At 37.4% G+C, this 14308-nt stretch overlaps 1 protein-coding gene, 2 non-coding genes and 1 pseudogene across 3 annotated transcripts; 3 read left to right on the top strand and 1 right to left on the bottom strand.

The window, feature by feature from the left end:
- Window positions 1-379: 379 nt before the first annotated feature.
- Window positions 380-4714, top strand: LOC107851695 (haloacid dehalogenase-like hydrolase domain-containing protein At4g39970). The gene is made up of 11 exons (XM_016696782.2): window positions 380-819; window positions 2091-2184; window positions 2459-2503; window positions 2609-2659; window positions 2849-2923; window positions 3014-3047; window positions 3654-3709; window positions 3802-3861; window positions 4128-4187; window positions 4262-4308; window positions 4411-4714. Exons 1-11 carry the CDS (start codon window positions 449-451, stop codon window positions 4457-4459), a joined length of 942 nt encoding a protein of 313 aa, XP_016552268.1. The 5' UTR covers window positions 380-448; the 3' UTR covers window positions 4460-4714.
- A 912-nt stretch (window positions 4715-5626) lies between these two features.
- TRNAY-GUA lies at window positions 5627-5710 on the top strand. Its single transcript is given in 2 exon segments — window positions 5627-5663; window positions 5675-5710. It is a non-coding gene; the product is annotated as a tRNA-Tyr (tRNA).
- A 904-nt stretch (window positions 5711-6614) lies between these two features.
- On the bottom strand, window positions 6615-13533 carry LOC107849500 (annotated as a pseudogene).
- Window positions 8583-8676, top strand: TRNAY-GUA. The gene is made up of 2 exons: window positions 8583-8619; window positions 8641-8676. It is a non-coding gene; the product is annotated as a tRNA-Tyr (tRNA).
- Window positions 13534-14308: the final 775 nt, after the last annotated feature.

Here is a 14308-nt window from a genome sequence, read left to right as displayed (position 1 = left end):
GGGAAAGCAATTATTACATAACAACAAACCTATAGTAGAAATACCAGAAACAACAGATGTACTGTGCTATTAAGTAAAAGCACAAACTTGTGAGAATATAGGTTATTTGTGCAAAGATAGTCTATTTGTGCAAGCATCCCAAAGAAAATCCTCCAACAACCATCACAAATCAACTGTTTTATTAAGTAAAAGTACAAATTAGGCTATTTATGCAAACATCGCAAAGCAAATCCACATCATTCCCCAACAACCACACGACTCACATTCGCCATCATAACAAAAAATAAACTGCACTATAAAAGTAAAGGCACAACATTAGGCTACTTATGCAAAAAAAAAGGCTATTTGTGCAAACAAATCCCGCATTCATTAACAACCACACAAATCAAATCCCCCGCCATAATCAACAAACCTTCACAAAAATCAGTTACTCCCAAAGTCTACAACAATGGCTTCCATCACAATTCCTCTCTCTCCACCAAATCCACACTCACTTTCCTCTCGCAATTCATTCTTCTCCTCTCCTTCATTTACAAAACTACTACGATCTCCTCCATCTTTCTACTTTTCATTTGATCGTAAATCATCGCTATCTGTTTCAGCTTCTTCTTCGACGAGAGCGTTAGAAGCTTTGATATTTGATTGTGATGGAGTGATTTTGGAGTCTGAACATCTGCATCGACAAGCGTATAACGATGCCTTCTCTCATTTCAATGTGCGTTGTCCTAATGATGATGATAATGGAAAGCTGAATTGGAGTCTCGAGTTTTATGATGTGCTGCAGAATCAAATTGGCGGTGGAAAACCTAAAATGCGATGGTATTATCAATCTTTCATTTATACTTTGTCACATTTTGCTGCTTCTCGAGAGTCAAACTGTATAGACTTTGATCAAAATTTTAACATGATCGTATTAATACGAGAATGATTGCAAATTGTGTAATCATATTTGTACCGTTTTTGAATTATTTGAATCAATCTAATTCAATTTAGGTCTGATTATACTGATTATACTACCTCTGAGGGTAGGGTTAAGGTATGAATACACTCTATCCTCTCCAAAAGCTACTAACTTTGTGAGATTATATTCTGGGGCGGACCTAGGTACAATTCTGTGGTGCATCAGCACCCGTTAAATCCAATCAAGAATAGGTATAATTATATAAGAAATATATAAAAATTGGTGCAGGAGTCAAAAACGCATCCCGAAAACTAAGAAGATAGCTGTGTGCTATAATTTCTAAGCGGAACCTTAAAAGCTTTGGGTTTCAATGTGTGTGTTTGAACCTCCCTGAGACACCCACGATCCTGAATTCTGGGTCCACCACTGATTATATTGGGTATGTTGTTGTAATTTAGCTCTGATTATTAGTGAAGTGAAACCTAACAAGTAAAAATTAACAGAGGGAGTGCTAAGCTCTCACTTTGTTGTAGATTTTGAAGTTGAAACTTGAAAACTTGAGTTTATGAACTTGTGTTTCATATGCATTTTCTTTGGAAAAGGTTTGAACTTGTGCAAGCGAAAGTGAAAATTTTCTAAAAAAAACTGGTAACTTGAAATTTTTTTGATGACAGATTTTTAAAATATGATCCAAATTCTATGGCCACACAAACATTTGAAGATAAATTTTCAAAATTCGATACAAATTGTATGGCAAGATTCTAGCTAAATGTTATTCTCCCTCTAATTGCCTAGAATTTTAGAGAGTTTAGCGTATAAAAGGATTTTACGGGTTGGATATGAATGGTTAAAAAGCTGAGTTAATATATATTTTTTGTCTTGAATAATATTTTTGAGTGGAATAACTAAACATAAGTGAGTTATGAGTTTTCTGCTACAAAAGAAAGAAAAGTGACTTCATTTACTTATTTCCAATAGTTGAGTGATCGTTTAAGCAATGAACTCTAATTTTATAAGATGCTAATTGTTCAGTTTATAAGAAGTGATAATCACAATGTCACGATCGGGCATGAACTTCTTTGTAGGTTCACAATGACTAGGTCCATAAACAGTGGCTTTTTAGATGAAGTTTATTCGACTTCTGTAACGTTGTCATATACTGATGAAGTGTTTTGAATTGTCTTGATAGGTATTTTAAGGAGCATGGATGGCCAACTTCAACAATCTTTCAGAATCCTCCGGAGGATGACAATGATAGAGCCAAGCTGATTGATACCCTTCAAGTACTATATCCCAATTTTCGTTTCACTACGCGATTTGACATTTTGAGTCTTATGAAGTTATATATTAGTGTCTTAGGTATTGATTTCTGTTTATTAATATGGTACAATTTACTTGATATCATTAGCTTGTCAGTCTTATGAAGGGTGAACTATGCAATTGCTTTATTTGCTTTGTTGTTATTACTAGTATCTTTTAGAAATGTTTTAAGTTCTTTCCGATGATTTTCTTTTCTGTGACAATGTCCTTGGCATCTTTCCGTTTTCCTTTTTTTAGGACTGGAAAACTGAGAGATACAAAGAGATAATCAAATCTGGAACTGTAAGATAACTTATCTATATTCATCATTGTTGCTGTTTAAATCACTTGAATTCTGTAGCATATCCAATTTTCTTTTAAGAACCAATTTGGTGTTTCATTTGGCAGGTTAAGCCGAGATCGGGAGTTTTAAGATTGATGGATGAGGCCAAGGCTGCTGTAAGAAAGATATTTACCTTATGCTACAGTTCTTACTTTATAACGACACCTAATTTTTGTTATTCTGTCTATAGAAGATAATTTTGAGGGGCTGCTAGAATAATAATCTTTTAAAGTGGATTGATGTAATTTGAGATTGCTGTTATCTGTTCAAAGAGAATCTCATATGCCTTTTCTGTTGTATTCCAGGGCAAGAAGCTCGCTGTCTGCTCCGCTGCAACCAAAAGTTCAGTTATACTGTGTCTTGAGAATCTTATAGGACTTGTAAGTCTTCTGCTTTTTGGAAGCATGTTTCTTTTCGGTTCTTTTTCTTGTAGAACATGGTTAATCGTTTGTGCAAATTTCTTCTTTTAGGATCGGTTCCATGGTCTTGATTGCTTCCTTGCAGGTATCTTTGTCTGGACTACTTCTAATGGTTTATACTATGCCTTTCATAACTAGTTGATAAGTACAGAGAAGCAGAACTACCTCGTGAACAGGATAATAATTTTCCCCGTAACAAGATGTTTCCAACAATCCTATCAACCCTTGTCCTTCATTCATACAGAAAATATCGAGATGTTAAAAGTCAATTTACTTCTCACTGGATACGGTTGAAATCAGTCGCAGCTTATGAAGCTTATTACAAGTTTTTGTTGGCTAGTTACGTTTGATTCTGTAGGAAATGACTATCTGCAAGTTAGGATAAGCAACTAACTACTATGCATTCAAATTAGTCACTTTCTACATAACTCCGAAATTACTTACAAGTATCTTATGTGAGAAGTTAACAAAGCTTGTCCGTTATATTATACTGGCCCCAAGGCATCCTTTACTAGTGTAGGCTAGTAAATGAAACCTGTTACGAGGGTCAGGAAGCCGGAGAATTTTGTTTCGTTGACTATCTTATAAGATTACATGATTTCGGTCAGTAGGATACTAACTTTCAGTGCTATATGTGTTCAGCACGGGACTCTTTGAATTTGGTAATATATTTTCGTTTTGTGATTTCCAGGTGATGATGTAAAAGAAAAAAAGCCTGATCCTTCAATATACATTACAGCTGCCAAGGTGATTAGTATTTTACATAATATATGAACTTGCATGCTGTGTATTATGACATCTACCATATTTCTTTTGACTTTCGGTTTGATTTTTGGCAGAAACTTGGTGTCTCGGAAAGCAATTGTTTGGTGGTGGAGGATAGTGTCATCGGGCTACAGGTTCATCTCCCAATGTTCTTATATTTTAACGGTATTTTGAGAGGCTTGAGCGTAGTTCAAAGTAGTCATTTTGATCTTATAAAATGTGGTAGCGACTAGAGAGGTTCGCTAATCTACTTTTCACTAGTTGTAACAGAACCTATTTGTAGTTCAGCGTCATCAGAATACCATTGCCTTCTCGTGAAACTAGTTTCATCATCTTAATCAGCTTATGTGTTTGCCAGAGGAACATTGTTCATTGTAACTGTGCTTAACCAATTTCTCAGGCTGCAACTGGCGCTGGGATGTCGTGTGTGATAACCTACACTTCATCTACTGCGGATCAGGTAACGTATGGTCTCCTTTCAAAGATCTCAATACCATCGACTCCCATGCTTAACGTAAATTGATATTATTACAGGATTTCAAAGAAGCCATAGCAATCTATCCTGACTTGAGTGATGTTAGGTATGAATGAATGTATATGCTGGTCATTGTAGTACAATACTTAACAAACTTTTAGGACTGATGATGTATGACTAGTTTACGTTACTTGTTGCCTCCGTGCAGATTTAGCGATTTAGAGTCACTTCTTCAAGCTGTTGTGGTCGCGAAATAGGGTAGAGGGATGAGTCCATTATACTAGAGTTTCGAAGCTGAAACAGCAGATTTCTCGGCATCCGAAAAGAAGATGTTGGCAAAGCTATTTCAAGATCCTGAATGTGTAGTTGGAGGTTCTTGTGCTGCTTGTATTCTTTTTGTTCTAAAATAAATGTTCATAACTATTCATTTTGTGTAAACTAACAGTTATCACGTTCCATTCATAATACTTAAAACTCTGTATATGTCAATATAATGTAATCCTATTTGCCAATTCCAAGCATTTCTGCTCGTAACTGATAAAGTTGTTGTGATGTGACTAGAAGGTCATGGTTTCAAACTGTGGAAACAATCCTTTATAGAAATGTAAAGGTGAGAATGTGTACAATAAACCCTTGTGGTCCGACTTTTTATCGGACCTCACGCATAACGAAAGCTTTAGTGCATCGAACTTTTTTTTTTAAGCACTTTAGTTCGTCATTCACTCGGTTTCCAATTTAATTTATATACATTGATAATTCAAATACTATTAAAACTTGTAAGTGCAATTTAAAGGTATTCTTTTCTTTTTTTAAGCTATCATATCAGACTTGGATAAAAGAGTTATCTATTAATGTAAGTCAACTTAGATTTATAGTGCAAAATAAAAATAAAAATAAAAATACACGTTTAGTGAACAAATTATAAACCCTATATTATCTAGTTTTTTTCTATATATAAAAAAGATCAATTTATCTCACCAAAAAATAAAACTTCTTGTTTGCTTTAATAGAAGTTAGAAAATGAAAATTGTACCTAAGTGCATCCTTTCCAATCATCTTGTACTAGAACTCTTAATGCTTTAAGTTCACATCAGATATGAACCGAATCGTCTCCCTATAGTCTGAATCTAACTCATGAAGGTCCTCTTAATACTTTATCGTCTAGATCAGATATGAACTGAACCGTCTCACAGTATGACTCATAAAATTCCTTTTAATGCTTGAACGTCTACACTGATATGAACCGAACTGTCTCATGATATTCTGAATTTAATTCATGTACCATTTTCACACGACAATAACCAAACGTTTGTAACATACTACAACCACAGGTGGCGAAAAGCTGACATTAGATGTAAAACGTTTGAGCTCTAAGGGAAAAGTATCCCATATTAAATATAATTAATTGTGTAGACACAACAAGACCGACCTTAGCTCAGTTGGTAGAGCGGAAGACTGTAGTTGGTGCTGTAATCTTTAGGTCGCTGGTTCGAATCCGGCAGGTCGGATTGAATTGTTTTCTTTCTTTCCTTTTTCTTTTTTATGAAACAGAAAGGACATGACGTAGTTTCAACTCATCAAGACTATGATTTTAGATAACACCAATTTGTGTAGAAGACGTAGTTTCAACTCATCAAGACTATGATTTTAGATAACACCAATTTGTGTAGAAGGTCAGTGGGTAATAGATGAGGTTATGGAGAACACCTATTTGTGTAGAAGGTCAGTGGGTAATAGAGTGTTGTCTCGCTTCTCTTTCCATAAAGGAAGCCGTAGACTCGTAGTACTACTTACGTAGTCTCATGACGTAGCTCCTACTTATCGAGAATATAACTTTAGATAAGGTTATGGAAGGCACCGATTTGCATAGAAGGTTAGTGGGTAACAGAGTGTCGTATCGCTTCTCCCTCCATACAGGTAGTCGTAGATTCGTAGCACTACTTATGTAGTCTCATGACAACTTATCGAGAATATGACTTTAGATGAGGTTATGGAGGACACCAATTTGCGTAGAAGGTTAGTAGGTAATAGAGTGTCGTATGACTTCTCCTCCCATACCGGTAGTCGTAGTATTAGTTTCTTGCCCTCTTTATGTTACTACTATTTATTGTTTCTTACATTTCGATTATCGTATTATTTTGTGGTAGTTACTAACCGAATGTTTTCTCATATTTTCTATAGTATTCTTCTATGGCTCCTTCACCTGGCGTTATTTTTTTCTCCGAACTGCTTTAAATTATGTTCCTTGAGCCAAGGGTATATCGAAAATAATCTCTCAACTTCCAAGGCAAGAGTACTAAGGTCTGCGTACACACTGCCCTCCTCAACTCATTGGGTGTGTCATTGTTTTACACTAACAATGTAATTTGACATGTTAAAGCAGGTTATTTATCCTATTTTTCAACTAGGATATTTGTATTATGTTTTTTCATAACAGTATGAACAAAATGAATATGGTGAAAGTGAAACATCCATAAATTGTTTGATTACAATTGTCTTAACAAAAATAAACTAAATAAGCCTAGAATGAAAAAAGTATATACTCTAGAATCATTTTTTTCCTGGTAATTTGCCTCAATCTCTTGGCTATATAACTTCATCGCATTATTTCTCACTTGATTCTTGCAACCTCTCAGGGCCTATTCTTGAATCTCTTTCGAATTTCACCCACATAGAGTATTCGTTCATTAAAGGTAACTCCCTGAACGGAACAATACCATCTTGGATATTCGCCCTCCCATCACTAAGTTATCTAGACCGAGTTTTAACCAATTGTAGAGTCCTCTACTTAGTGTAACATTGTTCTTATTCGTCAATGTAGTAGTATTATATGAAAAAAGGTTGACATCCACATTGCCACGAAAACTATTTGGTTAAAGATCAAGTTGCGTTAGGTTCATAAGGTTTAGAATTGACTCGATAAGAGGACCTTGCAACTTAAAACTCTTAGCGTAACTAACTTAGTGATGGTAGGGAGAATATCCAGGATCGTATTGTTCAGTTCAGGGAAGTACCTTCAAAGAACAAATACTCTGTGCAGGTGTTCATGAATAGGTCCGAGGAGATTGCCAGAATCAATTGACAAATAATGCAATGAAGATATTAGCCAAGAGATTCAGCCAAATTACCCGAAAAATTTCCTCCAGAGTACTGTCGATCTTCACTTGTCTTGGTCTAGCTTGTCGATATTGCCATTACTGTTTTCCTTTGTATGAGGGCGAGAATCAAGAAGGACTTCAAGTGTTTGTAAAGCTCCTTTGGTTTCTCCATGATAATTGCATGCCCTACATCCTTTATTATAACTAGTTGTGCGTTCTCGCCTAGATGCCTGCACCATCAAAGCAAGTTCAGACAAAACGCTAAACTAGTCGTTTAATTCTTGACTCTTGAGCTAATCTAGTTTCGCAGGATTGACCTTTTTAATCTGTGAGCCAACTCTAGTGGGAATATCTGATCATATATTCTCCCCATATAATCAATGTGGGCTACATAAATGAGGTGGATATCAGTAAGAGAACTAATATCAATCGATGATTGATAAACTTTAAGCGATAGATAAGAGACCATAGTTTATATGAACCTGAGTAATCTTAGGAAGATCAGCGAACTTTCTGTTGTTGTGTAATGCTTCGATCAACTCCTTTCTTTCTTGATGATTAACTGTGCACATAACCTGCAACAACAAGAAACAAAACGTATTTAAATACCAACTTCAGGTTAAACAAATGTGACATGTAGTCAAACTTCTCCTACTGATGAGAAGCCAAACGTAAACAAGAGTTGGATGGAAGTCTACTTGAAGCATATTCTAAATCGTACAACATCTTCCTCTACATTCTATGAAAATTCTGCTGGTTGAAAGCGTTAAAATTTAACCGACACTTTTCATGCACACAAGCCAGCAATAACCACTTAAGTACATTAGATGTGGAAGTGCATGCAATAGTAGTTGTATTTCTAGTCTATTGCAAAATAACAGTTCATAGTCCATGTCTAAATTATCATCGACAAGATGACCAGTTTCTATTTTCTCACCATTAAGATCCACTGTTTAAAGTCATCTCCAAAACTATATAGGAGTCAAGACTACAAACAACAACATACCCGGTGTAATCCCGCAAGAGGGGGGAGGGGGGGTTGTAGAGTGTACATAGACCTTACTCTGTCTTGGGAGGTTCCAATAGACCCTTGGCTCAAGTAAAAAGCATATCAAAGCAGATTGAAAAAGAAATAACGGATGTGAACGGATGATAGCAAAATACTAGGACTCCAAACTGAACTCCTTACATTTAGCAATAGCTTTGAGTGGAAACTCATTCTTGGAACGAAACAAGATAGATATTTTTTTCAAAACCATAGCAATCAAAGAACCAACAGAAACCGACCTTAGCTCAGTTGGTAGAGCGGAGGACTGTAGTTGGGGGTAAACCTATGAGATATCCTTAGGTTGCTGGTACGAACCCGGCAGGTCGGATTGATTCTTTTGCCATCTTTCTTTTTTATATACAAGTATTTTAATGTGGAGAAGAGGGACATACCAAATAATAACTGCTACATGAAAAGAGTTTACCACCATTTTCTTTAGTTATAGCAAACTTATAAAAAATAGTCTTAGTGTCAGTAGTGTGAGATCCCCTGCAATTTCCAATTTCTTAATCCAGGCAGAGGCTTAAACTTTCAATAAGAAACGCAGACACACAACAACTAGTTTCTCTATACGAATCATTTTTTTACTACATATCATTTTTCAAATTTTAAGACTATATACTGCATATGATACTTAAGAAAGAGAAACCGGTGACTGGGGGTGGAGGGGAAGGAAAGAGTTTATATAGAAACATCAAAGAAGCAAGTCTTTAAAAAACATCAAAGAAGCAAGTTGCTTCAGTTATAACAGAATTACTGAACTCAATCACCCCACCCCACCCCACCCCACCCTACTATATAAGAGGGTAATTCAACATAATCTCCCTCTTTCTTCTCTTCCAAGTCCCACCAAGACTCTTTCCTCCAAGTCCCACCAAGAAAAAAAAAAAAAAAAAAAAAAAGGATTACTGCTCTGCTTTTCAAGAAACCCTCTGTTTTTTCAAGAAACTGATCTTACTTCTCCTCTCCAAGAAACTGATCTTACTTCTCCTCTCCTTTCATCCATGGCAAGAAGTGAAAGAGAGAATAGAGAGAAAACAGAGAAACACAAAAACCACTACAAAAAACAGGAAAGGCGAAACCTAAAAGAGGGAATGAGATACAAAGTGAAAGAGAGAATAGAGAGAAAATCAAAAGGAAAACGTAAAAGAGAGGAGGAGACACAAGAGAAACAACTCTCTTGCCCTTCCTGTATGCATTCAAGAAAAGGCTGCAGTGAGAATTGCTTTATGAAGAAGCATTTTCCAGAAAAAGATGATTATGATGCTGTAGGGCAAGTCTTTTGTGGACCCGAACATATCAAAAAACTTCTGAAGAAATGCACAAACACCAAAGAGGCAGCAAGATGCATGATAGAGGAAGGAAGAGCACGAATGAATGATGTTGAGGGTGGCTCATGGAGGCTCGTAGAAAATCTCAGACAACAGCTTGAAGAAATTCACAATATGCCGTATGAAATTCTCTTCCTTTTTATATATATATATATATTTCTTGAATTGTATGTGCAGTGACAAGATGGATTCGATAAAACAGCAGATGTTAAATTTCTTGTTCACTCACCATGCAGTAAGCCATTTGTTTTCTTGGTGGTTGGTGTTACTAACACCAACAAAATTGCTCTTATTCATGTCTCTTGATTTATCCTGTTCACTTTTCTTGTGTGCTCTTTTATCCTTTTCCTTCACTTTTCTCTTTGTTTTTTTTTTTTTTTTTGGTAAATAAATTGTGTTTATTACCAAAGAGCCATGCAAGTACAAGAAAAGGCAAGGTCTGGACAGCCCCAGCCTTGCCAGAAACAAACAGCCAACAAGGTCACATTTCAATCCTAGCTATGGGTAATAATCTAAACTTCTTAAAGCACTAACTAGTTCAGGCTGCAAACTCCCTCTAATATGCTGCATAAAACTACTGCACTAAAGCAGGACTGTACCTTCCTAGTGCTGAAGTCATCCATTGGAACCCGTACTGCTAAAATCTAGCTTCGAAACCAGGCATTGCATACATGCCTGTAGTGATCAATCTTAGTTCCAGATAGATTTATCTTCTCAGGTTTCTTATAGCTAGATTCACCAGTAGCCCGAAGTTGTATGTGTCCTACATTTTGAGGTACCCCCACCGTACAACGGTGGGCACCGGAGAAGATGTAATAGTTAATTGAGCCTGTGGTGGTGGTGGGTGTTGAACATCGATTGGGGTCGCATCTACTTTTTTCCCACTTGCATTTGTCGAGTCTATAACATATGAGATTGATTCTTCTTCCCCTGTTTCACCCTCAGATGCTACATTTTCATCATCTTTATTATTGTTATCTTCCGAGGATGATGGTGAGTGTGGAGGAAAGGTACTCGGATTTTTCCTTCTGGGGCCCTCGTGGAGGTGTCTCCTCTAGTGTGACAACCTTCTTTCCTCGAGGGCATCTTTCCCTTGTGTCAACATTCTTTTTAATGGGGTGCTCTACGAGGTCACCGCTACTGTTGGAAGATTTTGCGTCCTCATTCACTAACCTATAGTCAGATTTCGCAGCCAGTTTCTTTTGATTTCCCTTCTTTGCTACTTGTTTTGAAGATGAATCGCCTTTGAGCCCAAAAAATTTGGATTGAAACTCTTTGTTGTTGTTGTTGTTGTATGAGTTCTTGAATATCTCTATCTCTCTCTTTGTTTGACAGATTAAGAAAACTTCCTCTTTTGGAAAAAAAGTTGGTTGCTGCAGATTTCAAAAGAAACCATCTCTTTCTTTTGAGGAATCACAAAAAGAATGGGTCCCAGGCTAAACTACTGGCGCTCAATGGCATCGTCAGGCAGCAAAATGAACCGTTTCTGCCACTATCAGTTGTTTCAACTGATAAAGGCACAATTCTTCTCCGGGGATTCAAGGCTTATGCAGAGCAATGGAACGTCGCTGCTGGAGACTATTACTATTGAAAAGGTATTGGTGGGAAACAATGAAAACTACCTGGTTTTAAGTCACCAGGTAGGAGAAGTAGAAGCGGCTGACGACGCATCAGGAGAAGCAGAAGCTACCGACGACGCATCAGGAGAAGCAGAAGCTGATGACGATGCATCAGGAGAAGCAGAAGCAAAAGCTGAAGCTGCTGAAGGACTACTATATTTCTCTGAATCATTTTATCTGTTTTGTTTTGATAGTCATGTTTACCACTGGATGTTGTAGATGAGTTTAACAACCATAAGCAAACTGGTAGTGTTGATACTTATCACGAGAAGTTTGAGGAATTGAAAACATATGTTGTTGGTGAACCCATTGCTGAATGAAACTCACTTCATTGCTAGTTATGTGAGCGGGTTTGAAACCTTTGGTGGGGTTAAGTAATCCTACTACAACCATGGCTGCATATGAGTCCGCCAAATCTTATGAAACTTCTTTCAAAGCCCTTCAAAAAGCCATTAACCCAAGAACCTCCCAAAATTCCCAGCACCAAATCAATCCTTCCAAGACCCTTTTTCCTTTCCAAGGAACTTCTAATCCATTTCCGTACCACATAACTTTTGCCCCTAACCAATACCAAAAAAACAGAACTCTGGCTCAGAAAACCAGAGTTCCCTTCAAACCAAACCCCGTCACTGAAAATCTAAAGGAACGAAATCTGTGTTTCAGGTGTCATGAACCTTATTTTCCTGGTCATGTTTGTAAACCTAAAACTCTTCATGCCATTACTTGGGAGGGTAATGAGACAGGAATTGAGGCACAAAATATGGTGCTAGATGAAGGAGAAACTAAAGGTGAGAAGGTTGAACCTTCTACTGAAGAGTAACCAGTGGTAGAGGAAGAAGGGGAATTGTCTATGTGTGTGGCTGTTGGATCAACTAATTCAGCCTCTACTATCAAGATTTTAGGGTATACTAAGAAAGTACCTCTCATGATCTTGATTGATAGTGGAGCAACCTATAGACCCTCCGCTCAATAAAATACAGCAGATAGTAACAAAAACTACAAATAGTAAGAGAACAGTACTATAACAAAATAATACGATAATCGAAGTACAAGAAACATGAGATAATAACAGAAATTGAATTACCTTCAATGAAATCAATGAGAAAAAGTATATAGAATAGGGAAATCGAAGACTTACATAAATAAAATCATTGAGGAAACAAGAAGGAACATGCTTGGCAGGCTTGTAAAAAGAAAATTTCACCAACAAAATTGAAACAGCCTCATCTACACTCTTCACTTGAAACATCCCATTTTTCATATCTTTTTCCTCAAGACAAACACCAGAACACCCAAGAACCAGTTTCTCCACTGCCTCAGGATATTGAGAAGCCATACTATACCCCACAAATCCACCATAACTCAACCCCACAACAATCATTTTCTTAACCCCATAAGCCTCCATAGTCGTCATAACACACTGAGCCTGAAAAGATTCAGTTCTTTCACACCTACAAGTATAAGATTCACCAAGAAACAAGAAGTCAGTAACATAAAGATACAGTTCTTTCACACCTACAAGTATAACAACAACAACAACGACAACAATGTACCCAGTGAAATCCCACAAGAGATGTCTGGGGAGGTAGATTGTACGCAGACCTTAACACTACCTCTTTGAGGTAGAGAGGCTGTTTCGGAAAGACCCTTGACTCAACTGCAGCAAATCCAGGTACAGAGAAGGAAACAATGAAGAAAATATAACAACAACTAGCAAGGAAACAGTACAGAGTCTACTACAAGAGGGAAACAAAAACAACAAAATAGTGCAAGAATCGAAAGACAATAAATAACATACTATGACAGATTATCAAAAACAATAACAAACAATAATAACTATCAAAACAGGAACATAAAGATTCAGTTCTTTCACACCTTGAAGTATAAGATTCACCACAAAACAACAAGTCAAGAACATAAAGATTGAATCTTGATGATAAGGGTGTGATGCGTATATTCCATTGCCACATTGCATTTGCTCCAATTCCATGGAAAGTAGCAAAGTGGGATTTTTTTTCTTAGTGAGTTTTTGGTATCCAACAATGCATAATAGTACCATCACCTAAATCTTTGGGGAAAGATTTTAAACCTGAATTTGCAAAAGAGTATTTGAAGAGCCAGTTTCTTGATGCCATGTGAAAGGTTTGGTTCAGTTCCGAGGTTTTTGCATGAGTTTTAAGTCGTCGTTTGAAAATTTAGAGGTTTCTAAGTTACAAGTTCTTCATCAACATCCGATTAAGATCACCTCGGTTTGATGTTAAGATGGTCCATTAGGTCCATAATATCGTTTAAGGTATAGTTCTACTGGAAAATCCAATAACAATCTTAGCTATGAAAAAACTATGAACACTAAAATTATAAAAAGAATATGAGAATCATGATAAAACAAGAATTGAATAGAAAAAAGGTGTTTTATAGGGGAATTTGCAAACCATTTTTGGTGACTTTCGATGAAGGCCCCCCTACGCCCTGTAGAGCAGATTAGGTTGGTCCTGCAGAGCCACTAGGGCCATTTTGCCAGTCAAACGGACCATCACTGGTGACTTTCGATGGGTGTTAACCCACGGTTTGGAGGATGGGCTCAGGGTCGAATTTGGCCAAGAATCGCCTGGAGGCCCTCCGGTGCCCTGTAGAGTGGATCTGGTTGGTTCGTCGGGACCGCTTGGGCCATTTTTTACAGTCAAACGGGCGAAAAGGCGCGAATGAACCATTTTTGGCGAATTTCGGTAGGTGTTAGCCCCCGTTTCGGGGGAGGACCAGGGGCCGAATTTGGGTGAGAATCGCCTAGAGGCCCCCCAGCACCTTGTAGAGCGAATCTGATTGGTTCGGCGAAGTTGTTGGAGCCATTTTACCGGTCAAGCGGCGTGAACGAGCCATTTTTTGCGACTTTCGATGGGTGTTAGCCCATGGATTGGGGGGCATGCCCAGGGTTGTATTTAGGCAAGAATCACCCGGAGGCCCCTAGACGCCCTATATAGTAGATATGGTTGGTTTGGCGGGTCCGCTGGGG

The sequence above is a fragment of the Capsicum annuum genome, chromosome 12, assembly GCF_002878395.1.
Source record: "Capsicum annuum cultivar UCD-10X-F1 chromosome 12, UCD10Xv1.1, whole genome shotgun sequence".
Taxonomy (NCBI): domain Eukaryota; kingdom Viridiplantae; phylum Streptophyta; class Magnoliopsida; order Solanales; family Solanaceae; genus Capsicum; species Capsicum annuum.
Note: the sequence above shows the minus strand (reverse complement) of the source record. Positions and strands in the feature narration are given on the sequence as shown.